Consider the following 25865-nt stretch of genomic DNA (forward strand, 5'->3'; position numbering starts at 1 on the left):
CAGATACTTAAGGAGCTCCTACTATGTCCCAGGTAATATGGATAAAAAGAGGAAGCTGTTAGGATCCCTCCAGGCCCTCAGAGCAGAGGAAAGGGAAGACACGAGGTCCTTCCCCTCTGCCAGACACCGGCAGCCATTTCCAGGCCCGTCTGAGGCAAGTGGACTTCTCTGTGCTGCATCCTCTCCTAGAGGGAGGGACGGATGTGCTGTGCTGGGTAGCACATTGCCCGGAGCCATCTTCGAGTCCCCTCCCAGCCTGAGCATCCTGAGACTGTGATTTTAGCGGTTTTTCTGACTTCCTTTTCCTTTCTCTCAGTGCTCCTGCCTCTTCCCCTCTGGGGGCCACTAGCCCCATGGCTGCCACGTGGTTTCTTCTAGTGCCCTCCCTCTGTGTCTCTATGAGGAACAGGATGCAATTCGTGGGGGCAATGAAGTGTGTGTGGGGGGGTCACTTCATTCAAGGGTACCCTCCTGTGTCCCTGGTGAAGGCTCTGCTCTGTGTCTGCTTCCTGGAGAGGGGCCCCCTCCTGCTGACTCCTGCTCCTACCCGCAGACCCACATTGCAGTCTCAAGCCTTATGGGGCTGAGGGCATGGGAAGAGTTAAGAGAGGGAAGTGGTGTGTAGGTAAGGCCTTAGGTGTGGGAGTGGGGGGAGGGCAGGAGGGGGACGTGGGGCCGGTGCCAGGCCTGGTGGGGCATCAGGCTACAGGTGGGCAAGCCAGCTCCTTTTCCCTTTGACTTCTCTCTCCAGCTGCCGCCCTCAGCCTTTCTCCTCCAGGTTTGGTCAGGGTGCGTGTGCCAGGGTGGGCAGCAGGAGTTTGTCCACCGCACTGGCCAACCTTGAGACCTCTGACATTCCCCGTCTATCATGCACCTCCCCCACTTGGATAGAAAGGTGATTGTGCTCTTGGGGCTGGTTGGCATGCTGGTGTGAGGGCTGAGAGGAGGACAGACACGGTTTATACAGAACCAAGAGGTGGGCTTTATGATGAGGCTTTCTGTTGGTGGCTCAGGTTGGAGCTTAAGGGACTTTGGTTCCAGGAAGAGGTATAAGGCAGATACAGGTGGCTGCCCATATCTCACCTCTGTGGTAGTTGGCAGGGTGGTGGTGGTAATGGGGACCTGGGGGGGCCACAGGACACGGTGGGTGGGAGATCATGAAATGGGGAGAACAGAGTAACAGGCTCCTCTGCCAACCCACCATGCACAAAATCTAGGGTGCCTGGTTCCTCTCTCTGCCCAGCTAAGGGAAGGGTGCTTTTTGTGTTTAAGGACAGGAACAAAAGGTGGGCCAGCTGCTGTGCGAATTTGGAGAGTAAGAGTGGTGTTCCTCTCGTAGCTGTGTGTGCGGCGGGGATGGGCAGGTGCCGCAGCTCACTCACTCTGTAGGTAGGCTGAGGTGGAAACGTTGCTGTGGAGGCCACTGCTCTTGCCAGGGGCGAGGTTGCCCGTCAGGGCAGTTCTCCCGTCTTGCCAGGTGGAGAAGGGGTGGAGGTGCCAACTGGAGTGTACCTGGGCAGCTGCCCTGTTTGGGGTCTGGGTCAGCAGCCAGCCCTGTGGAGGCCCTGGGGTGGGTGAGGGCTGGGACAGGACCCAGGCAAGGGCACCCCTGATTTTGTGCCACTACGGATGTCCCCAGAAGCTCCGGGGCGGGGGGCTGGGCAGGGACGAGGACCAACGTATAGTGAGCGGAGGTCGGCCTGTGGCTGTCCTGTGGCCTCTGTCCGCGCTGCCGGCCGCCCTGTCCTGCCCCCACCAGGCGTGAGTCAGAGCGAAAGCAGAACCTGCCAGACACTGCGCGGGGTGAAGCGAGGCAGAACCGACTGTGCTATTTTGGAACCTGGTTAATTCCCCTCCCGTCCCCCACCTCTTCTCTCAGGGCTCCCACCGCCTCCTGGTCAGTCACCAGCACTCCGCCTTCCTCAAGGGGACAGTCGGGTTGGCACTTGATTTCCTCTGGCATGTGTGGGGCGGGGTGCTTAGTGTCCTTCCCCTTGGAGGACCCCCTCCCTGGCTGAGAGGTGCTGGCTTCTAGGGAGTCTGCCTTCTGGTGTTGGGGGACAGAGTGCCCCCTCCCGGCAGGAGCTCAGAGGAACAGCCAGGGCACCCTGGGGAGATGATGGTCGGCTTTCAGCAGGGCTCTCCGCCTGCGCCCTCCCCCTCCTATCTTTCACCACCCTGAAGCCAACTGTCCTCCTCTCCGGAGCTGGGAGCTGTGAGCGACATGGGGCAGCCTCACCCGGCAGTGACTCGGAGAGGGTTGGGAGGGATTTCCGGACCCAGAGAGGAGATATTTTGGGGTAGAGGGCCTTTCCAGAACCCATGACATCACATACTTTCGGGAGCCCCAACCGATCCTCTAATCTATGGTTCTTTCTTGGGCATCCTAGGCCTGCTTGAGGTCCTGGCTTCACATTTTAGGGTTTCTTTGGAGCCTGTAGACGGTCCTGTATAGGGGGTGTGAAAGAGGTCGGGAGGGTGTGTGTTTCTGAACTGGACACGGAGGTGTAGAGGTGAGAGCTGTGCCCCTCCGTGCGTAGGGTGTGCAGGGGGTCCCTGCCCCTCCTGAAGTTACGTGGTCTGAGAAGGGGTGGGCTTTGCTGTTGTTCTGTGTGAGTGTGTGCATGGGAGATGGGCACAGCCTTCACTGTGTCTTGCTGCCTCTGGGGGGACCCTGAGATCAGAGCTCACCCTGCCATTTATTCCCTCAGGAACTTGGGGTGGTAGGTTTCATGCAGGGAGGGTGGTCAGCAGGCACGTTGGTTGTGACCAATTAAAATGTCAACCTTAGGTGAGTAGGACTTGGGTTTCTCGTTGCTCAGATGGATTTGGGGTTTCGGCAGGTGAAAGCAAGGGTAAAGCAGTAAGGAGGAAAGAAATTGGTGTCCTAGGCCTGCTGCAGGGGGCTTCAGCACATGCCCCCTGCCTCCTGTGGACCACGCAGCATATGGGCGCAGGTGCACACTCTCCTCAAAGTTGTCTGGTCTCTGCTGGAGCTGTTCTTTGGACAGGCAAGTCCTGGGGCCACGTGAATGTGATGGTAAGTGTGCATGAGTGTGCGATGCTGTGTGTAGGGGATGCTGTGAGTGTGTGTGTGTGTGTGTGTGTGTGTGTGTGTGTGTCTGTCTCACTCAGCCTGTCCACTTTTCCACTGGTAACCATATGGGCCTCCAGGCTGCTTCCCCATAGACCTGGATTAGTCCCCCTCCTGCATAGGCCAGAGCCCCAGCACTAGGTGAGTACTGAGTGCAGAGACAGCCTGGAACCCTGTGTTCTTGCCTCCACCTTGGCTTCTGGGCCTGAGAATCAAGTCTGTTTGTTCAGGTTCACTGTGGGGGCACAGAAGAGCTCCGGCATCCCTTCAAGTGTTTCTCTCTGCACCAGGGGCCTGCACCTCCCCACCGTCTTTTTCTACCCTTCACCCACTGTCATGCTTGGAACCAAGTGACCAAGCCCCCAGAGGGCTACAAGTGGACTTCAATGCACCCACAGATATTCTAAGATGTATGTTAAGATGCAGATTCTGACTCAGTAGGTCTGGGATGTCCTGAGAACTTGCATTTCTAACCAGCTCCCAGGGGATGTGATGCCTGGGAATCCTGCTTTGAGTGGTGAGGGCTTAAAAGGCCCTGATGTAGCTAAACTCTGGCCAGACTGATGCTGCTCACCCAGCCAGGGAGCTAACACTCATGGCCACCCCCTAGGTGCCAGGAGCATCACACACTTCGGCTCCTGGGTCTCTTTGCCTACTCTGAGAGAGGTGGCATCATCACAATCCTGTTTTACAGATGGGGAAACTGAGGCTCTGAGAGACTAAGTTCCTGTCCCGGGTCACACGGCTGGTAAGTGGCAAAGCCAGACTTGAACTCTGGTCTGTCTGTGTTCAGGACATGTGAGCCTTCCGCTAAGCCCAGGTGTCTTCCAGAGAGCTCTGAGAGCTGCAGCCAAGGGGAGTGGGTGAGGAGATGGCACGAAGTTGTCAGGAAGCTGTAGGGAGCAGCCCCAGGGGCCGAGGGAAGCAGGTACCAAAGGGGGAATAGTTCTGGAGGGATAAGAGCTAAGTAAGGCTGGCATCTTGCCCCGCCTGCCTACCCGGACCCCTTCCATGAATGGGCTTGCTGTGACCTGTCTCTGTGGGCCCTTTCCGGACAGACTCTCCACCCAGGCACCTAGCATACTGCCATGCTCCCTGCACTCAGGAGCCTGGGCCAGGGGAGGTTGGGTGTGCAGAGTCCTGACCAGGCACCCCAGGTCTCATGCCTACCAGCTGTGTGACCTTGGGCAAATCGTCAGCCTCTTCTGTGCCTCAGTTGTTCCCTCTGTGACATGGGGGATGTATTACAGCTTCCTCACAGGTGGGTGGGTAAGCTTGCATTGAGGATTAAGTCAGTAACATACACCAGCTCAGAGCAGTGCCAGGTACATGGTAAGTGCTCAGTACCGGTAACAATGAACACCTGTTGGCTTGTACCTGAGCGACTAGAGGCCCCCTCTGTGGGCTCAATGTAGGTGTCATGCTCATAGGCTTCTCCTTCCTTCCTTCCCCTCCCCTCCTCCATGTCTTCTTTTATTTAGCAAAATCCAGTTACTTAAGTTATAAAGAAATTGTTTTCAAAGTATTCAGAGGCAGATTAAGCTCTTGCAAAGGAAGCCAAACAGGAGTTCATTTACGATGTGTAGGCCAAGCCATGGGGGGCTGGGGAGGCCAGTGTGGGGCTGGGGCGGCAAGGATGGAGTCCCCACATGTTGGGCGGCCGCAGAGAAGTGACCGCGGGGCGCAGTAGCTGGCTCTCCTGCTCCCAGCCCCACAGGCTGGCTCCACGGGCACGTGGCCTTGGCTGCATCCATGCTGTCCGGAGGCTCAGCATGCCCAGACAGAGCAGGAAGGGGCCTGCCAGGGATCCTGTCCTGCCCTCTCATGTTATCAACCAGCTTCCAGGGCCCAGAGAGGGGCACGACCTGCCTGAGATCACGACTGGGCAGTGGGACAGCCAAATGCAGGTCTTCTAATGCCACTGTGCCCTTGGGGAGGCATCTGAGGGAACCCTTTGGGAACAGACTCATTCCCAAGGGTCAGAACTATCAGGTCTCATCCTCCTTGGTGAGGGCCATCAGTGACTGTACAGGCTGACCTAGCATCCCCCAAAACTCAGCTGCTTTTCCCTTGGCCGGGAGAGGGAGGTGGGCTGGCTGGGATGGGCTGGGGGAGGTCTGTGGGGGCTTAGGCCACTTGGAGTCCCATCTTGAGTCACTTCCCTGCGCTTTAGGCCCTTTTCATATCTGGGGAACCCCCTCCCCACCCCTGCTGGAGTCCAGGTCAGACCTCTGTAATCACTTTTCTCTCTAGTGAGCTTGATATAATCTCCCCGTCCCTGCAAGGGTCTCTCATGACCCAGGGCATCTGCCTCTGTGAGATCCAGATCTCTCATCTCCTGAGCCCCTGGCAATGCATCAGTCTTGGCGGTTGAGCAGAAGAGAACTGTCTGCCGGCAGGTGGAGTCTGACCTGCATTTGGGGGCCTCCCTGGGAGCCATTTGTAGGATTCACTGAGGGTGACTGGATGGGGGAGTGAGGCGGGGCTGGGAGTTTAGGGGGACAACAATCCATATATAGGGGTCTTCCCTATAGGACCCTGGTTTCCTCATCTGTGCAGGAGCTGGTGATGGTTACGCAACAGACAGACTTGGGCTTGCAAGCCTGCCTCACTGTGTTCCTGCACTGTGACCTTGGACAAGTCACTTAACCTTTCTGGGTCTGGGTTTTCTCATCTGCCAGAGGTGCTATTTGTCCCCTGAGGTGTTTGTGGGGGACACATGCTCTGATGTAGGTCACATACTTAGCTCAGTGCCCTGTCCAGAGTAGGGACTCAGGAGTATTTGCTGGGAGAGGGAACAGGTGATAACTGGGCATGTGTTGGGTCAGTGGACAAGCAGCATTCTGGGGCCCTGAGTCTCATTCCGGGAATTCTGATGGGTGGGATGGGGTGGAGGTTCAGAAGAAAGCTGATTTCTTCAGAAGTTTCCTTGTACCTGGGGAGACTGGTAGGTGGCCAGGAAACGACTAGAGAACAAAGCAGTGCAGCCACAGGCAGGATGTTAAAGTGGACCAAGTGTCAGGGAGGTGGGGGCAAGCAGGTGAGGGAAAGAGCAGAAAGGCAGCTGCCCACTGAGGGGCAGGGTGGGGGATATGCCAACGTGTGTGTGTGTGTGTGTGTGTGTGTGTGTGTGTGTGTAGGAGAGACAGGCAGGCAGAGGGGCTTCATGTGTGGCTGGGCTCTATCTGTACACATCACGAGGGTAGACGAGGACCTTTCTAGTTTCTTTTCTCCATGCTTCCTTCAGCTGCATGACCCCTTGCCCCCGAAGCCTAGTGGCAGTCTTCCTGGGGCAGGCCTCACGCCAGGGTCCAGCTGGTCCCTCCGGGGCAGGATGGGCGCCTCTCTGGTCTGGCTTTGGCTTTGAAGCCTCTCCATGTGCTGCACAATTGCCGTGCTTTGCCCCAGGGCCAACAGGCGGGCCAGCCAGGAGGCGCCAGCTCCCACCCTTTCCTGTGGGATGTGAGCTGGGACGTGGGGCTGATGGGCCTGAGCTGTGGGCCCTGGAGGCTGCTAAGCAGGCCAGGAGCTCCCGTGGCTGCCCTTTGCCTCCCCTCTCCTTCCTCTCCTCCCTTCCTCCTGCCTGTGTTCAGAGATTTAAAAACAAGCACCTGTCCGCCCTCCACTTTTCCCCTGGCCGTGGCCCCGCAGCTCCCTGCGGCCTCCCGCGGTGGGTCCTCTAAACACAGGTGCTCTGCATGCCGGAATGGGGTGAAGCCTGAGTTCGAGTTCTCCTATGCTGCCACTGATGTGCTCTGTGCAGACCCCTCTTGGAGCTTTTGCTTCCTCCTCTAAGTCACTGCCTGTCTCCTAATCTTTATTTATCACAAACGGGATTGTTTAGCCTGTGCCAAGAATGGTCCCATTTGGCAGAGTGATTGTGTTCCATGGGAGATACAGAGGCCCACAGCCTATGTGATCGTCTGTATATGTGTCCCAGGTCAGGTGACACTCAGCCAAGGGGTGGAGGTGAGACTGGACATTCCTACCCTCTAGGGGAGGGTCCTGTAGGGACCCCGTTTTGATCTAGATGGTCATGACCCAGGGGGCATGCCTGCAAAATGCATTGAGCCACACCCTTTAAATCTGTGCATATTAAAAGCACATACCACTGACCACCTTTCTGCTCCGGGTACCAAGTACCTTCCAATCAAAAGTGCACACTTACCAAGGGCAGTGAGTGTGATTTCCATTTGCTCTTTTTTGGTATTAGAGGTAGCCAGAGGGCCCCGCTGCTGCCTTTCATGACCTCTAGGGAACCCCTGGGCCGCATAACAAACCCCCTGAATCATGGAGTATTTCCAGTGTGCCAGACATTGTGCCAAGTGCTCTGCCTGCTTGTGGTCTCTTGAGACCCCTGAGGTAGGATCCTGACGACCCACCTGCCTCTTCCATTGCACTGCAGTGAATTATCTGATGTACAAGCTTTGGAAAAGAAAATCTTCTAAAAACTCAAGGCTTTTGGGAGGAAACAAAGGGGGTGCCCAGTAGGAAAAGCTGGCTCAAGGCCTTCCTGCCCTGTCCTATCAAGAGAGACAAGCTGGGGCTCCCACTCGGCTGCTCGCCCAAGCCCAGGGCCTTGATATGGGTGTGTGTGTGTGCATGTGTGTGCACATGTGTGTATGTGTGTGCCTTTTCTTAAAGGAAACTTAAGAGAAACAGTAAGAGGAGACTGATCCAGGGATACCCTAGGTGGTCATGGACAATGGGACAGTAAACAGTGACAAAGTGGTGCCATCTCTCCCCCCTCCACGTTTTCACTCTTGCAGAGGTTCCCATACCCAGCATCCCAACTTAGGTCATAACTGTTCTGGGAGAGGTGGCTCTAGCTGGTAAACCCCACTTGACTGATGGAAAAGCTGAGGCTAGTCTGAGACAGTCAGGCCTGAAGCTGAGACTCCAACCCAAGCATTCTGATGCCAGGTTCTTACAGAGACTTATATGCAAGACTGCCGCTCCCGGGAATCTTATGCCACCTCCTCCCCTACCCCCACCCCAGCTCTCTTTGGGTCTAGGCCAGTGGATGCCCCCCACCCCCACCCCAGCCCCTGCCAGGACCCGTGACCAGCTTGGTAATTTCAAATGGCTACTGCCTAAGGCATGGGGATTGTGTGTACATTTTTGTTCTGTTTCTCAGTTCATCAGGCCTTCCTTTGCCACTGCCTCTGCCAGAGGGAGCTCAGGGAAGACAAAACAAACCCAGGTCCTGGAATCTCCCCCTCTCTTCCCTTCCCAAGGCTGGAAGGTTACCCGGAAGGTTACCCAGAAGTTCACGGGGTCCTTCCCTCTGCCTCTGGGAGCCTCAGGACCCGTTCAGGGGGCCTCCTTTAGTGGTTGGTTTAATTTCCCTTCTGACACCACTGGGCAGCTGCCACACGACTGGTAGTTTGTAACAGCCCCAATCAGTAAGGAAACTTCTTCCGACCACAGAAGCACAGAACGTAGTAAATGGCTTAAACAGGCATCCCGGCTGCTGGGCTTGTACCCTTTGTTGTTTCAGCCACGAGACATGTGTTTTTCTGGGAATACAGGAAATTATCTCTGCCCTTTGAGGAAGGGCAGAGTTTTTTTCTGCTTGCTTTTGGGGATTCTAGACCATTCCATCGTCCCAGGCGCCCCGGGCCCCAGGCTGGCTGAAAGAGATCGGCTGCTGAAACCCTTTGATTCGTAGGGGGCTTCTTCAGTGAGAATCCCTAATACAAAATGTGGCCACTCCTGCCCCAAGCGCAGGATGGGGAGGGGCTTAACTCTAAATCCCAGAGACCAGTCTCACCACTCCTTAGCTGTGTGACCCTCGGCATGTGACCACCTCTCTGTGCCTGTTTCCTCATGTGTAAAGGAGGGGGCAGTACTGGTACTCATGTCATGAAGTAATTGTGGTATTTAAATAAAGTGCTTTAAGCGTACCTCACATGTAGTAAGCACACCATCGGTGTTAATTATTAGTATAAAATACTTATTTTTCTGATTAGAAACATGTCCATTTTCATTATAGAAAAAGAACGACATTCCAAAGAGTAAAAAGGAAAAATTACACTCATGATTGCATCATCAAAAGTCTGACATTTTTGTCTATTTCCTCCCAAAAGGTTTTTCTACATGTATTTATACATGATGATCAGATCTTCTATACAATTTTGCATTCTACGTGTTGTCACTTGACATCTATCCCCGGGTTGCCAACTGTAAACATAACATTTCACCAGGAGGAACACAACATGATTTATTTAACCGTTCTATTGTTGGACATTGAGATTATTTTTCATTTTTCTCTCTATATAATATGCTGGGCATCTTGTTGCAGAAAAGCCTTTGCTGCATGTGGGATTGCCTCCTCGGGCTGGTGGAGACTTCCGCAGGCTTCGATACATATTGCCAGATTGCCTTTCCAAAGAGGCTGTCCCTACCCTGGGGCAGGGTGTTGATGTTGCCTGGTACCAACGGCATTTTAAAGTCGGAGCCGCACTTGGGCAGGGGTGAGGGCCATTTGTTCAGTTCTTCTTTTAAATTATTTCAGGTCTGCCCTCATTCATATGTAAATTTTAACGACTGTATAACACACGTACAGCAAAGTGTACACCTTTCGAGCAGCTGCCTGCATTTTCACAGACTTGACACTCCTGTGTCACCCACCCTGAGTCAAATTACAGAGCATTCCTAATGCCCCCACTGCAAGCTGTCCTGTGCCACTTCTCAGGCACTGCCCCCAAGGGTCGCCAGGATCCTGACTTTTAACAGAAGGTTCGTTTTGCCTGTTTGAACATTCTGTACATCAATGGTGCTGTGTGCGTTTTTGTGGCTCCTTTCATTTAGCGTTGTCTGCAAGAGGCATCTGTGTTGTGGTTAGCAATAGAGGGTTCACTGTCACTGCTGAGTAGCATTCCAGTGTGTGGATGTACCACAACTTTCTTATCCATTTCCCTGTGGATGGACATCTGGCGCTTTCTGGCTTGGGCACTATCCATAGTGCTGCTATGAATGTTCTAGTGTGTGTCGTCTGAGGAGCACACGGATGCTTTTCTGTTGGGCATATGCTTAGGAATGGAGTTGCTGAATCATGGGGTATATGTTTTTTGCTTTCCTGCTCCAGGTTTTATTTTTACTTATTTTTTAAGGTTTTATTTATTTATTTGAGAGACAGCACGAGTGAGTGGGGGAGGGGCAGAAAGGGAGGGAGAGGGAATCTCAAGCAGACTCTGCTCTGAGCATGGATCCCGATGCGGGGCTCGATCCCAAGACCTCCCAACCCCCCTCTCCCGACATCAGACCTGAGCCAAAATCAAGAGGCAGAAACTTAACTGACTGAGCCATGCAGGTATCCCTTCCAGCTCCAAGTTGTTTTTTTTTTGTTTTTTTAAGATTTTATTTATTTATTCATGAGAGACAGAGAGAGAGGCAGAGACACAGGCAGAGGGAGAAGCAGGCTCCATGCAGGGAGCCTGATGTGGGACTCGATCCTGGGATTCCCAGGATGTGGGATGCCTGATGTGGGCCAAAGGCAGGTGCTAAACCGCTGAGCCACCCAGGGATCCCCCAGCTCTAAGTTTTAAAGAATCACCTAGAAGACAGAAAAATATCCAGAGAAGTTCAGGCCCCACAATTAATTGAGGGGTCCTGGCTCAGCTAAGAGCAATTTGAAGAGTGCTGCTTGATTGTGCTCCCTCTGAAGGCTCATGTCTGGGGCTGTAGTGGCAACCGAGTCAGACCTGCATCCTGGCCCTCCAGCTCCAATGGGCATGTGACTTCTGACCCCCTGGTGGCCACTCAGTGTCCCCACCCAGAGTCCTCAGCTGACTTAACAATCATCATCACACTGAGGAGGGCAAGCTTGGGCCAGACTCCAGGTGAAACTGAGGGAACCCCACTTTTGGGTATGACAGAAAGCAGGTTGGGCCCTCACAAACCCTTGCAAGCTGTCTCCCTTTCTTTTCACCTTGTATTAAAGGAATCATGCTGGGCACCTGGGTGGCTCTGTCGGTTAAGCGGCCTACTCTTGATTTAGCCTCCTGTCATGATCTCAGGGTGTGTGAGATTGAGCCCCACATCATCTATGCTGAGCACAGAGCCTGCTTGAGATTCTCTCTCCCTCTGCCCTTCCGCACCCTTAAAAAAAATCACACAAGCAGCACACATCCACATTGAAAGAGTTAAGTGCTTCAAAAGTAAGAATGAAGGGTACAGTGGGTTGAGCATCCCACTCTTGGTTTTGGCTCAAGTCATGATCTCAGGGTTGTGAGATCGAGCCCTGTCTTGGGCTCAGTGCTTGCTGTGGAGTCTGCTTGGGATACTCTCTCACCTTCTGTCCCCCGCCCTCCCACCCCCACCCCCCCGCCCCATGTATACATGCACGCTCTCCTCTCAAATAAATAAATCTTTTTTTAAAAAAGAATAAGAATGAGAAACTATAAGAACCCCTGTTTACCACCCCCCAAAACCACAGGTAACCACTCTGAACAGTTGGGGGTATTGGGAGAGCCCAGAGTAGAAGTTTGAGGGGCAGCCTGGTTTAAGTCCATTCTGCTACTCATCAACTGTGCAACCTTGGGCAAGTTATTTCAGTTCTCTATGCCTCAGTTTCCCCCTGGAAACTGAGGGCAATAACAGTAGTCACCTCGTAGCGTTGTGAAGAGTGGATGAGTTAATATGTGAAAGCACATAGACCAGCCCTGACCCAGGGCAAGCCTTCAAGAAAACTTCTGATCCTTCTAGTCTGTTCTACAGGTTTAGGTTTACCCATTTCCTGTCTTAAATGGGCTTAGGCTGTACATTTCATTCTGTAGTTTTTTTTTTTCCCACTCAGTGCTCAATCTTTGAGATCTTCTTTCCTCTGATGCTTTCAGAGGATCCTCTCTCCTTGCCTGTCTCTCATGGAGGCCAGTGATTTCTCCCTACCTTTCCCCTCCCCGTCCACAACTTCCCTCAGGAAAGGTTGTTTCTGGGCCTGTTCATACTGAGGTGTAAGTGGCTGATGAGGGAGGCCTCCCCACAGGCTGACATGAAACCAGCCCTGGCCCTGACCAGAGATGTGCCCAGCTTTGGAGGTGAGCCCAACATCTGTCTGTTTTCAGATGCCTGAGGGCACACTAGGGAGTTCCACACACCAACCCAAGAGGCAGGTGCCCTTATTGGTTCCATCTGACCAAAGGGGAGACCAAGGCACAGAGAGGTTGAGTGGCTTCCCCAAAGCCACCCAGCCAGTTTGGGCACAGCAGGGTGGGGGGTGAGGTGGGGAAGGGCTTCAACTGCACCTGTTGGATTGGGAAGCTTGTTTTGGTCACAGCTAAGCTGGAACCCAGCTTCAGCTTAGGGCAGGGGGTAGTCAGGTGGGAGGTTCTGTGTGAACAGTGGGGTGGGGGGGATGGTAGTGGGTTTTGAGGGTGCAGATAGTGTCAGTTTCCATGGTCTTGGCTGAAACTTCAGTCCCTGCTACATTTCCTATAGGACTGGGGAGAGGTAGGAATTTTTTTGGGCGTTAGATCCCCTTGTCCCCTCAGGAGGAGGGTGTTACCTAGGGGTGGAGGCAGGGGAGAAGGTTCTTCAGGGAAACAGCTAGCCCTGCTGTCCGCACGTAGTAGGCACTCGAGGTTCCTGGTGTTACCGAATGCATGAATGGTGGACCCTTGCCAGGCCCAGTTGGCCTGGAGGTCAGATGGTGGGGAGGGCTCAAGGGTCACTTTGGTCCTTGGACGGCCCTCCTTCCAGTTCTTCCTGACCAGACTGAGCACTGGGGGAGGCTGGGAATGGCCCTCAGGTGTTGAGAGTGAGCAGGTGTACTTGAGGGCTGGGCAGGGAATGTCCCCACACCCAGGGTCTCTCCTGGGTCACCCCACCTGCCCTCAGATTCCCCCCCCCTTAGCCCTGTACTCATCTCACAGAGCCCCCCAGGCAGGGCCAGGGGAGGAGGCTGAGACGTGAAGGGAGCAACAGCTCTGCGGCTGGGGTGACAGCTTTGACAAGCGGGGTGAGGGTGGGGCAGCCTCACTGTGCTGTGCCACCTGGCCACCCTCTGTCAGAGGATGGCGGACAGGCTCGGGCTATCAACGCCTCTCAAGGCACAGACACCTCGCCGGTCACAGTTCTCTGATACCCTCTCCCAGGAGGCTCACGCAGCCCTGGTCGGGGTGGCTGGGCAGGGATTCCCGCTTCCGTTTTACAAATGAGCAAACTGAGGCTGGCACAGCCAGTGGGAGGCTGAGCAGGGCTTAGCCCAGGTTCTCCCGTGGCAGAGGCAGCTCCGGCTCAGCCTGGGACGGGCACCCAGCCCTTTGTCAGAGAAACAAGGGGCTCGTTCTCCCCCCGGTCCTCCTCGTGCTGGCTGGCACTGCCAGGTCCGGTGCTTCTCCCCCCAGCGGGGACCAACTGAAGTTAGATTGTTCCCAGAAGGATGGGCTCCCCGGCATTGCATGTGTGAGCATGCAGGGGTGCAGGGCACGCAGCTGCAGGGCAGTGGGCTGGGGTCGGAGCCCATGAGGTCTGCACGGCTGCAGTGGGAGGGGGGCGGGGAGGTGAAGACAGGCTACGTCTCTGTAGGAGCAGAGGAACCGGGTGGAGTCCACAGCTGTGTGAAACAGAGAAGGGGGGCGGTGGGGGCATCTGCTCTTTTCTCCCTGGGGACCCTCCTGTTGGGAGCTGGGCAGAGAGACCCTTGGGGCTGAGGCAGCCCCTTCGCTCATTCCTGACCTGGGGGGCAGAGAAGGGAGGAAGGAAGGTGAGTAGGGGTCATTGAGTGCTCAAAGCTCTGAGGTGGATGGTGCAGACCAGCTTTGCAAGGCAGCAGCTGCGGTGGTAGAGGGAGCCCTGGTTGGGGTCAGGTGGCTTGGGCCCCATTGGTGGTCCTGAGCCCACCAGACATGCAACCGGGACAAGCCCCTTCCCAGGTCTGTGTGGAGACAGAGCAGTCACCACGTCCCCCATCCACTGCCCCCATGGGCTGGGGAGCCACTCTGGTGTGAGTTCCAGCTCTGTCTCTGTCACCAGGTACTTAACTTCCCTGTGCCTCTGTTTCTCTTTAGCTGTAACAGGCGAATAATAACCAAAACTGCCTCGTGGGGCTGTTTGAGGTTAAAGTGCTTGGAACAGCGCCCAGCACACAGTAAATGCTCAAATAGATGCGAACTATTATTATTTCCATGATCCATTGGTTTTCACTGAATATTTGCCAGTACCTTCCACTAATGCTGACTTAGTCTGATGTCTGTCTGGCATTAGGCTATGCTGCTTTCCTTTGCTACCCCCCAGAGGTCTGGGTTTCATCCTTAGGATCTCGGGGTGCAGCTCTGGCCTTCAGTCTGTACAGCAGCTGACCCTGCCAAACTTGTGTTTATCCTTTACTTACCCATTCAGCCTACCAAGTGCTACGCTCTGTTCAAGACACATTGTTTTCACTTAACATGCTCACCAAGCTGCTTTTTTTTGTTTTAAGATTTTATTTATTTATTCATGAGAGACACACAGAGAGGGGCAGAGACATAGGCAGAGGGAGAAGCAGGCTCCTTGTCGGGAGCCTGATGCAGGACTCGATCCCAGGACCCCGGGATCATGACCCAAGCCAAAAGCAGACTTTCAGCCACTGAGCCATCCAGCTGCCCTGCTCACCAAGCTTCTGATGTAGAAATTGTTTACAAGTGAGGAAGCTGAAGCTCAGAGAGGTTAAGTGACTTGCCATAGGTCACACAGTCAACAAGTGGCAGAGCTGGGATTTAAGCCCATGTCTGCCCTGTTTCATAATTCTTGCTCAACCATGAAGTCATATGGCCTCTTGTAATATCGCCAGGATGGGACCCTCTCCCAGAATCCTGGGGGCTCTGTACCTCTCGGGGAGTCTCTTAGCTGGGAGGAGCCTTAGGCACCTTTCATTTTGTGCATAGGGAGACAGAGAGGCTCAAAGAGAAGGGATGTGCCATCGTCCCTCAGTGAGCTAGGGACAGAAGGGGCCCAGCTACGGGACTCATTCTGTCTTTTCCTTTTTCTTTTTTTTAAGATTTTATTTATTTATTCATGAGAGACACAGAGAGAGAGAGAGAGGCAGAGACACAGGTAGAGGGAGAAGCAGGCCCCATGCAGGGAGCCCACCTTGGGACACGATCCCCGGCCTCCAGGATCAGGCCCGGGGCTGAAGATGGCGCTAAACCGCTGAGCCACCCGGGTGCCCCATTCTGTCTTTTCCTCCAGTTTCTAGACTAGGCCTGGGGCCTTAGGCCCCCATCCCACTGAAACCCATGCACAATCAGGGCTGACATCCTAAGTGGCGGGAGCCCTCCATGGACCCTTGCAGGCCCAGGTACCCTGAAGCGACCATCTCTGCACAGGGTTGTAATGGCCTGTGCACTTGCTTTTCTCACTCACTGGAATGTAACTCCCCAAGCTCAGTGAATATAGGTAGCTTGCTGCTGTGTCGCCAGTACCTGATGTGTAAATAGTAATCATTCCCTGCACACATTCCTAGAACATCCACCACGTCCCAGGCCCTGGGCTGAAGGCTGAAGGCACAGCAGACAAAATGCCTACCCTCAGGGGAGTTTGCATTCCTAGTGAGAAAGAGATAGACCGTGAATGAAATAACTTAGCAAAAATGCATAATAGTTAAGATGGTGATAAGAGTAATGGGGAAACACACAGAAGGGAGTGTTGGGGAGGCAGGTAGGAGGGGCATCCCAGACTGAGGGAGGAGCAAGTGCAAAGGCCCTGAGGTGCGAGCTTGCCTGCGGTGTTTAAGGGAGTGTCAGGAGGCTGGAGGGTGTGGCTGGAACATGTGGAACAACAGAGAAAGTGTGGGGAGATGGGGTCAAGAGGGGACCATGCAGTGAGGATGGATCACAGAGGGCTTTTAGGGTAAGGACTTTGGCTTTTACTCCAAGTGAAACGGGAGCCATTGACAGTTCTGAGCAGGGGGAGGGACAGGATCTGACTTAGATTTAATAGGATCCCTCTGATTACTGAGTTGCGAGTAGAATGTTGTAGGGCAAGAAAGGAGAAGTCTGAACATTAGGGGGCTCCTTAAGATAAGGCAAGCTACAGGTTGGGAGGCATGGATGGCAGGGAGGTGGTGGTGGCAGGGCTGTATCTGAGGTCAGATCTGCCAGGATCACCATGTGGCCTGACAGAAAGCAAGGAGTCAAGATTGACTCCAACTATCTGGGACCGATCTGCTGCAGTTAACGAAGAAGAGATGGTCTCCGCTTCTGGCCCAGGAACCAGAAACCCTGGGTTCAAGTCTCACCTCTGTCACCCTCTTGTTGGGTGACCTTGGTCCCTTCTCCCTTCTGGGCCTCAGTGTGTCCTCCTGTACAATGGGTGCAGTCCCTTAGTCCTGGCCCCCTCCCTGAGACTGAGTGCTTTAGGGGGGACTGGCCCCTCACACACCTGCCCCCCTCGCCCGCAGGGAGCCCGTGCCAGTGGCCGCCATGGCATCGCGCATCGGGCTGCGCATGCAGCTCATGCGGGAGCAGGCGCAGCAGGAGGAGCAGCGGGAGCGCATGCAGCAGCAGGCTGTCATGCATTACATGCAGCAGCAGCAGCAGCAGCAGCTGGGCGGGCCGCCCACCCCGGCCATCAACACCCCCGTCCACTTCCAGTCTCCGCCACCGGTGCCCGGGGAGGTCCTGAAGGTAGGGCCTGTCCTAAAGCAAAGCCTGTCCCTGCCTGCCCTGCTTCTAGGAGCCCTAGAACCCTTGCCTTCTCCCCCCGCCCCAGGTGCAGTCCTACCTGGAGAACCCCACCTCCTACCACCTGCAGCAGTCCCGGGACCAGAAGGTGCGAGAGTACCTGTCCGAGACCTACGGGAACAAGTTTGCCGCCCACATCAGCCCTGCGCAGGGCTCCCCGAAGCCCCTGCCTGCTGCCTCCCCAGGGGTGCGGGCTGGACATGTGATGTCCTCCTCCGCCGGCAACAGTGCTCCCAACAGCCCCATGGCCATGCTGCACATTGGCTCCAACCCCGAGAGGGAGGTAAGTGAGGGGTGGCCGGTGGTGGCCGTGAGCAGAGTGGCTGCTGGGTGCTGTGCTCCTGCGGTTCCTAGTCTGACGGCAGAGGCAAGGTGCTGCTGGTACAGTACCTCCCAGTCTGAGGGAGACACAGCCCTGTTCTCAGGGAGCCCCAGTCTGAGGAGAGACACAGCCCTGCCCCCAGGGAGCCCCAGTCTGAGGGGAGACACAGCCCTGCCCTCAGGGAGCCCCAGTCTCATGGGAAAAGCCTCATCCCTACTTTTGAAAGCTCTGCTAGGAGAAACGAGAGAGTCCTAGAGGAAAGCCCAGCACACCTGCACAGCCATGTCCAGAGATAAAGTATATAAAGCAATCTTCTTGGGCAACTTGGCTTCTGGGGAAGAGCCTTGGCCTTGGGCCTGTGGGACCTGGACAACTCGCACTCTCTCTGGACCTTTTTCCTTTCCCCCGGAGATTAGCAGGTTAGGTGACGTGGGCTCCAAGGTCCCTTCAGGTCAGTGTCTGTCCCAGGGCCCTTTCTCCGTGCTTTTCTCCTAGCGGGCCCTCCCCAGATGGACTTTTCTCTTTCAGTTTGACGTCATTGACAACATTATGTGTCTGGATGATGTCCTGGGCTTCATCAATCCTGAAACTCAGATGCCCAACACGGTACTGCTGGCCAGGGTGGGGTGGGCATGTCAGAGGGAGGAGGGAGAGGTTCTATAGTGGCTTTGAGCCTGGAAAGTACCAGAGACAGGGGCCTCACCTGGGCAGAGCCATGTTGCTGAAGAGATAAGAGTCACCTCTGTGACAAAGCCCAAGGCCGAGCAGAATTATGAATCCACAGAGGCGTGCTCAGGCTGCGTGCATGATGGGGCTTCAGTGTGGAGTGGTGGCTGGGCAGTTGGGGAAGGCTTCCTGGGGGAGGGGTGGCTAGGGGAAGGGCAGGAGGTAGTGGTGCTGGGCCTCAGCAGAGGGGAGGCAGGGAAAGCATTCCTGGAGGGGAGTAGGTGGCCTTGAGCTGATGAGTTCTTCTGGGATCTGGGGCTTCCCTCCTCTAAAAAGCCTAGGACCCAGGGGGGACAGGCCTGTGTCCCTCACCGCAAGGGACAAGTGCTGGGGGGCTGGCTCTGTCCCCTCCCTCCAGCAGCCTCCTGGCAGTGTGAATGTTCTCTGGGCCTCCCAGGCAGAGGTGAGATAGCCGATGGGAAGGAGCCAGCCTTAGACTAGAGAGGCCTAGCTTCTGGCCTTGGTGAGTCCCTTAATTGTTCTGAACCCCAGTGTTCCCAGAAGCAAAATGGGGGTGATGCCGTCTAGCCACAGGAAATGGGAACGAGCCCTGCATAGGCTGATAGATACTCACACGGAGCAGGTGTGCCTGCCCCTTTTTGGAAGGCCGTAAACCTCAGCTGCTCACGTCTGCCACTTGAGACTGAGCCTACTACCCTGACTGTGGCCCCAGCTCCTACCCATGAGGGGAAGCCCCCAAATCTTGCAGTAGGAAGCCCCACTGCCCTGGCAACGTTGCCCCATGGCTCAGCTGGGACTGGTCAGGGCCAGTTGGGTCTGAAACCTGCTGCCAGCAGAGCACCAAAGGCTGGGGAGGAGCAGAGGTCCAGAAGGCACAAGTATTTGGTCCCTCTAGCACTTTCCATGTATCTGATAGGATGCCCGTGTACCACTAGGCTTCTTGGCCCTGTGATTGCTCGGCGTGTTCCTATGGCAGGAGCTGGGGTGACCATTCCTGAGCTCAAATCTCTCCCTGCCAGGCTTCTGCTTAACCCCCCCACCGGCAGCCCATTACAACATGCCAGGCTCTTTGCAAGTTCAATCTGGAAGCCCAGGGTCTGGTGGCATCTCCCAGCCTGCTCACATCACACTGTCCGCTTCTGCGGCTTGAGCTTCTGCCAGTGACAGCCAGCTCTGTCCAGCTCTGTCCTGCCCTGCATCTTTGCTCAGCTGTCCCTCTGCCTGTCGAGTTTTTTCACCTCTCTGCTCAGAGCTCAATTCAAATACCACACCCTCCAGAAACCTTCCAGAAACTCCAGAATAAGATTACGTGCTTCTCCCCTGGGCTTCCTAATGCCTGGGACTTAATCCCCTCATCTGTCACCCTCAGGGCTGAGGCCTGGTGCAATCACTCTGCAGGGCTTCCAGCCACTAGGCTGGTTGGTTGCTCCCAGAGGGCAGGAGCCACACCTTATTGAGCTCCCAAGCCTACAGACTTTCCTGTGGAGCTGCTGGTTGGAGAGGCCCAGTGTGGATTTTGACATCCTCGTGCTGGCTGTGGACCCCTTAGAACTGAAAGCAGGACCCCGGGGGACATCAGTGCAGCTTCCCCTTGGTGTCCCTGGGAGTGGCTTTCCCCCGGATGATGGGCCCATGGAGAGGGGGTGCTCACCGCGTCCCTCTCCCCACCTCACCCCACAGTTGCCCCTGTCTAGCAGCCACCTGAACGTGTACAGTGGTGACCCTCAGGTCACAGCCTCCCTGGTGGGCGTCACCAGCAGCTCCTGCCCTGCTGACCTGACCCAGAAGCGAGAGCTTACAGGTACCACCTCCCTGTCTCACGGTGCTCCCCACTCCCAAGTCCTCCCTTTTCTCCTGCCTCCCTCCCAGCTCCTCTCTCCTTCTCCCCCAACCTCCAGACGCTGAGAGCCGGGCCCTGGCCAAGGAGCGGCAGAAGAAAGACAATCACAACCTAAGTGAGTCCCGCTGGCGCCTTCTCCCTGCCTCCCTTGTCCTTGCTCTCATCTGGGCTGCCTAGAAAGCCTCTCTGATCTGAGCCCCAAGGTTGGCAGGGAGAGTTTACTTAAAAAAAAAAAAAAAAAGCCACTCTGACCTGCATGGGTTCTAGGAAGGCTTCCCTACTCGAGATCTTACATCCTCCATGGGTGGGACTTGGGGGGGTTCAGCACTGCCCTCTGCCCTCAGCCCCTCTTTAGGAGGGGATGGGGGAGCAATATTCACAGAATCCCCAACACTTCAGAATGAATGGGTTTATCATATCGGATCAGATCATTGCCTGTAGGGAAGGAGTCCTAGCCCTGTGGCCGGCGCGGCTACCCCTGGCAGCTTTGCTGTGCTACCAGCTGACCAGGTGACTCTGCCTCTAAGAGCCCCTTGGTTGTTCTGGCCCCGCATTCCCATAACAGTCCCCTTCCGTGAGTCCCCCATTACTTCCCAGAAGGGCCGAGGCATCCCTCCCTGGGCTGGGCCCCTTCTCCCCCACAGGGGTCCTCATCCTTCTAATTGCTCCCTCTGGGACTTGTTACCTCTAGTTGAAAGGAGGCGGAGGTTCAACATCAATGACCGCATCAAGGAGCTGGGCATGCTGATCCCCAAGGCCAATGACCTGTGAGTGGTTTCCGGGAGGGAAGGGAGAAGGGTTGGGGCTGTGGGGGGTGGGGAGTGTTGGCAGGTGACTCACCTGTATTTCCTGCACCGGACCTGGGCCTGCGCTGGTTGCCAGAGGGCTGAGGAGACAATCCCATGGTTGGGTACTACCTTCTAAAAGCTTATCATCTATTAGGGGAAAGAAGATCCCTCCACCCAAATCAGAACAGCTTGAGACAGATGAGCAAAATCCCGGAAGTGAGGCTGGGGCGGGGGCTTCCTGGAGGAGGAGTCATGCTAGGAACCTATGGCAAGGGCCTGGGACTACCACAGAGGGATGTTCAGGGCCATGAGGAGTGAGAGTGGGGGACACATATGATGGGTTCTGGTGGCAGAAATGGAAGGCCTAGGGAAGGAGGCTGCTCTGAATTATTTGCTTCCATGGGGTTAGTGAGGTGGGTAGTGGCAGCAAAGTCACCTGGCATAGTAGGGGGTCCGTTCTGTGCAGATGGAGCCTGGCCTCCTCCACAGATGGGAGTTGTTCGTGTCTAAGGTTTGCGGGCAAAGTTGGGATGTGCAGCATAGACTTCTGGAATGAAAGCAGGGTTTTGCTTCCACCTGCGGAGCACTTGGCAAATACCTGGCCGCTCCTGACGCTGTCTGGCCTGCAGGGACGTTCGCTGGAACAAGGGCACCATCCTCAAAGCCTCTGTTGATTACATCCGGAGGATGCAGAAGGATCTGCAGAAGTCCCGGGAGCTTGAGAGCCACTCTCGGCGCCTGGAGATGACCAACAAGCAGCTCCTGCTCCGCATCCAGGTCTGGCCCCCACACTTGGACTGGTTGGGTAGCTCTGCCTCCCGACCCCAGCCTGGCTCTTGACCTCAGGGGCAGTGCTTACACCTCTGACATTGGGGGAACGGGGATGATTGCCCACGAAGAGGGAGGACGGGTTGGTTGGCTAACAGGCAAACCCCAGCAACTTTAAGCAACAGATACCAGCTAGCAGTTAGGTTCTGTGAGGCCCTCATTCTGGGACCCAGGCCAAGTGACAGGCCCATCTAGAGTGGGCTCTTAAAGCCATGCGTAGCTCTTAAGGTGACACCTGTGGCTTCTGCTCACATTTCCCTGATCAGTGCAAGTACAGGCCTACACCTCACCTCAGGGGATGGGGAAGTGTGAACCTACTGCGAGGGTGGGAGGTGGGGAGGGAGGCAGAGATCTGGAAAGTGGCCGAGTGCCCAGTCTCACCACTGGAGACAAGCAAGGCTTGGGAGACTCCTGCCTACCACCTGGAGCCCAAGGTTGTAGTCCTGGCTGTGCTCGGGGTCTCTGCCTTCTTTGGATCTGAGGCTGGTCGTCCCTGCGAAGGGCGGGTGGGTGGCAGCCTTCTGATTCGTCCATTTCTCAGAGGAGATAGTACAATTGACATTACAATCCAGCACACATAGCCACACTCCAAGTGAAAAATCAAAGTTTCATGAAAGAACCCTCCTTCTTAATAGAGGCAGTGCATTCTGATCATTTCTATTCTGGTCCGGTCTAGGCAAGTCTATTTCAATTTAAGAAGAAAAAAATAGAGAGTGAGCTGGTCAAGACTCACTACAGTGGTTTCACAAGCCACTAATGAGTTGTGACTTGTAGTTTGAAAAAACACCGGTCTAGACTCTGGAGCTACCCTATACTTGCTTCCAGCTGAGCCAGTCTGTGGTCCGGGGGTGCCACAAGGGGAGGGGCAAGGGCAGCTGGTGCCCGTGGGTGTGCGCCCCAGCCCTCTCTGCCCCACCTTGCAGGAGTTGGAGATGCAGGCTCGAGTGCATGGCCTCCCCACCACCTCCCCATCAGGCGTGAATATGGCTGAGCTGGCCCAGCAGGTGGTGAAGCAGGAGCTGCCTAGTGACGAGGGCCCCGGGGAGGCCCTGCTGTTGGAGCCCGAGGTCCCGGATCCCGAGCCCCTGCCGGTGGTGCCTCCCCAGGCCCCGCTGCCCCTGCCAGCCCAGCCACCTCAGCCGCCGTCCCCATTCCACCACCTGGACTTCAGCCACAGCCTGAGCTTTGGGGGCGGGGGCGATGAAGGGCCCCCAGGCTACCCCGAGCCTCTGGGGCCCGAGCATGGCTCCCCGTTCCCTAACTTGTCCAAGAAGGATCTGGACCTCATGCTTCTGGACGACTCCCTGCTACCCCTGGCCTCCGACCCTCTCTTCTCCACCATGTCCCCCGAGGCCTCCAAGGCCAGTAGCCGTCGGAGCAGCTTCAGCATGGAGGAAGGCGACGTGCTGTGACCCTGACTGCCGCTGCCCTGCCGGGCCGGGGCTGGGGCCACGTCCCTCCCCACCTTCGGGCTGCACTTGTGTGTGAAGTAGCCAACTGCCCTGCCTCACTCCTCCCTGTTGGCCCCCTGTCTGGACTTAGTGCCTGCTTGGCAGCCTGTGGGGATCGGGACTCCCCGGGGATAGTCCTCCCGAAGGGGCTGGGGGAGAAGAGCCCTTCGGCCCAGCTCCTGGAGGTGAAGCCATGAGGGGAAGGGAGGGGACAGGGGTGCTAGAGGTAAGAAGAGGTCCTGGGAGGGTTGTCATCTGGGTCTGATCCCCACCCCTGCTGGTGAAGGAGGACACGCCAGAGCAGGGGGTTCAGGAAGTTCCTTCTCCGAGGCAGCGACTGGTCCAGGGGGTGCCCAGGCCTGCCTTTCTGGGACTCAGATGGCAACAAGTCTGTCCTCCAGCCTGGCACCCCCACCCCCCTTTGGTGCTAACAGCTCTCTACCAGGTGGTATGAGGGCGGGGGCGGCCGGAAGAGGGGGCGCCGGGTTCCTGTTAGAGCACGGGGTCACTGCTGGAAAAGCAGCTCCCTCCAGGCTCCCCACTTTGTGCCTTTAGTAAACACTGTGCTTTGTACCCGCTTGTCCAGTCTCCTTGGTGTGGTCTGGGGCTGACACACGGGGGAGGGTTTGACCCAGTGCACACGGTTACGGATTTGGAATTCAAAAACCCTTGATGGGGCTCTGGGTAGGGGGATACAGAGAGGAAGGAACAAGCCCGTCACTGGGTCCCCCCACCTCCCAGACTTGCCTCATGGCAAGCTGGGGATGTGGCCTGACTTGGGGGCCTTGGGTACTTGAGGGGGGTCACTGTCCCTCCTCCTGGCCACAAGATGGCGCTGCAGCCACGCGGTTCCACACCTCCAGCTGTGGTCTGAGACAGCTGCGCTGGGTGGTGCGGGGACCCCGCTGCTCAGAAGCCAAGTCTTCCGTTTGGCTGCTTTGGGGCACCCCTGGCTCGGGGTGGGGGGTGCATATTTCTCCTGGTCCTGGACGCCTGTTTTAGTGGTGGCCTCTCCTGAATTTTCTCCCTCCCTGGGTGGGCTGACAGCTGCTTGAGAAAGAAGGTGGGGCAGGCAGCTCTGTGGAGGCAGGGCTGGCCGCCTCTGCTCTTTGACGGCCCTAGCAGGACAGGCCCTCTAGGCACTGAGGAGCTGAGTCCTCTGGGCTTGGGGAAAGAGGACCTCAACTGAACTAATTTGGGGGGAGGCAGGAGTACCAGATTCTGGGTAGATGCAAGGATGAGGGCCCCATTCCCCTGCTCTGGCACTGTCTGGCAGTGAGGCCTCTGCAAATCCTTTCCTCTCTCTGGGCTTCTAATCCCCATGCGCCTCTGCTCTGAGACCCTGGGATTTTATGACCTCACCCAGGATGGGGAGGTAGGCTTGGGGCGGAGAGGGGCAGAGTGGCAGCCTCTTGAGTCCCAGGGGTCTTGGGGGAGGGAGGACAGGGTCTGGTTCTCTTCCAACTCTTCCCACAGTCTTCAGGCAGAGACCAAAATGGTTTTTCCCTCACGGGGCCCTAAGAGGCCGAAGGGGCCTAATTTAAAAAAAATTAAGAATCCCAGGATGAAAATGGCTAAGAGGGCAATTTCCTCTGTGCAGAACTGGAGATCAAATCAACATTGGAGCAATTAACGTGTGAGGGGAGAGAAGGGAAGGGAGCCGGGTGTGTGGGTGCCCATGGTGGCTGGACCGGCAGAGGCTGCGGGATTAATCTCAAGGTCAGATGGAGCCGCGGATGACCTTGCGGAGTTGGAGCCGGCCCAGGAGCAGTGGCATCTCCCCCTGCCCCACAGTCCCTCCTTGGGACACCCCCGCCACACATGCACTCAGCCCCTCCTGGGGCAAGCCCTGGCCTCTCACTGGGAGAGAGCCGATGGGCCCAGGCTTGGGCCCTGTGGACCCTGGAGCGGGAGGGGCTGGCAACTCCCAAGTCCAGTCCTTCAGGCAAAATTGGGGACTCTCCCATCCTGTTTTGTTCTCCTTCATCCTGGGGATCCAGGCAGTGGAGTGGAGAGCCGCCCTTCTGCTTCCTTGTACAACCCGTCAAGACCGCTGTATTCCCCAGCCACCTGCCTGCTGGCTTCCTGTCCCCGAGGGCCCATCAGCCCCGCCACCACTTGCAGCCTGGGAAGCAGGGCCTGGACCCTCCTTGGCGCCGATGAAGGGTGTGAGGAGTTCTGCCCACAAGGGGGCGCCACAGGGCCAGGGCCAGGCCGCAGCGCGCGCCCTCTAGCGGGGGGATAGCGGCGTCTCAGCGCCACTGCACATTCCGGGCGGTCAGCCTGCGGGCCCTGCCAGCCCTGCGGGTTTGGGGATTTGGTTAAGGCCGGCACAGGTGCAACCCCTGTGCACCCTGGCAGGTGCATGTCCACAAGCCACCAGCCAGTGTTCGCGTATCTGAGACTGGGCTGCATGGCCCTTAGCTTGTGGCTGAGATGGAGTCAGGCCCTCAGCTCCGGACTGGTGGTTATGAACATCTCTATTACTATTTTTGAAGATTTTATTTATTTATTCATGAAAGACAGAAAAGACAGAGGGAGAGAAGTAGGCTCCCCTGTTCCGTGGGGTTTGAGCCCAATGCGGGATTCGATCCCAGGACCTGGGATCATGACCTGAGCCTAAAACACACACCCAGCCGCTTAACCACTCAGCTGCCCCTGAACATCTCTAATTAAATAAGAGGGGGATGCTTTCTTCACTGAGGCTTTTTATTGGTAGACAACACCCTCCCAGATGTCAAGTCTACGAGGGGGAAGTTATTTTTTAAAAGGTAGAGGGGGTAAGTGGGCTGGTGTAAAAACACAGACACATCCTTCCAACCCCCTCATTTCATGGTGGAAGCCCTCTCCCTCTCCCCACCCCCCCAGGCCTTGAGAACAAGTAAAAGTGTAAAAAGGGATTGGGGTCTGGGAAAGGGGTCCAAGCTAGGTAGGGGAAGGATAAGACACTGTCACAGCTGCAGGTCCCACGTGGGGTCCCAAAGCAAGAGGCAAGGTGCTGGACATAAGGATCCTCATGCCACCCTCAGCTCCACTTCCTGTGTCTGTCAGCCTGTCCCCACCAGCTGCCAGCTTCTCACCCCCTTGTACTGTGAGGGTGTTGGGATCTGAGTCCCACAGGCTGAGATAGACACGGACACACTCGCTGATAGACACACACTGGAAGGCAGCTTTCCACCCCCCGCCTCCCG

At 56.1% G+C, this 25865-nt stretch overlaps 1 protein-coding gene across 9 annotated transcripts in view; it reads left to right on the top strand.

Moving 5' to 3' along the window:
- The window catches only part of TFEB (transcription factor EB), a 55391-nt gene extending 32144 nt beyond the window's left edge, over positions 1-23247 (top strand). For 5 of the 9 annotated variants that reach the window (XM_072833064.1, XM_072833070.1, XM_072833069.1 and 2 more), the window contains 8 exons: positions 16476-16701; positions 16787-17041; positions 17609-17686; positions 19448-19568; positions 19666-19722; positions 20299-20374; positions 21025-21172; positions 22147-23247. In XM_072833064.1, the coding sequence (XP_072689165.1) occupies positions 16498-16701; positions 16787-17041; positions 17609-17686; positions 19448-19568; positions 19666-19722; positions 20299-20374; positions 21025-21172; positions 22147-22635 (1428 nt within the window). In that variant the 5' untranslated portion in view covers positions 16476-16497 and the 3' untranslated portion in view covers positions 22636-23247. Of the gene's footprint in view, positions 1-2843; positions 3041-3788; positions 3843-16475; positions 16702-16786; positions 17042-17608; positions 17687-19447; positions 19569-19665; positions 19723-20298; positions 20375-21024; positions 21173-22146 lie in introns of those variants that run through there. The other 4 variants (XM_072833063.1, XM_072833066.1, XM_072833067.1 and 1 more) reach the window with 2 other exon arrangements.
- The last annotated feature ends 2618 nt before the right edge of the window (positions 23248-25865 follow it).

The sequence above is a fragment of the Canis lupus genome, chromosome 7, assembly GCF_048164855.1.
Source record: "Canis lupus baileyi chromosome 7, mCanLup2.hap1, whole genome shotgun sequence".
Lineage (NCBI taxonomy): Eukaryota > Metazoa > Chordata > Mammalia > Carnivora > Canidae > Canis > Canis lupus.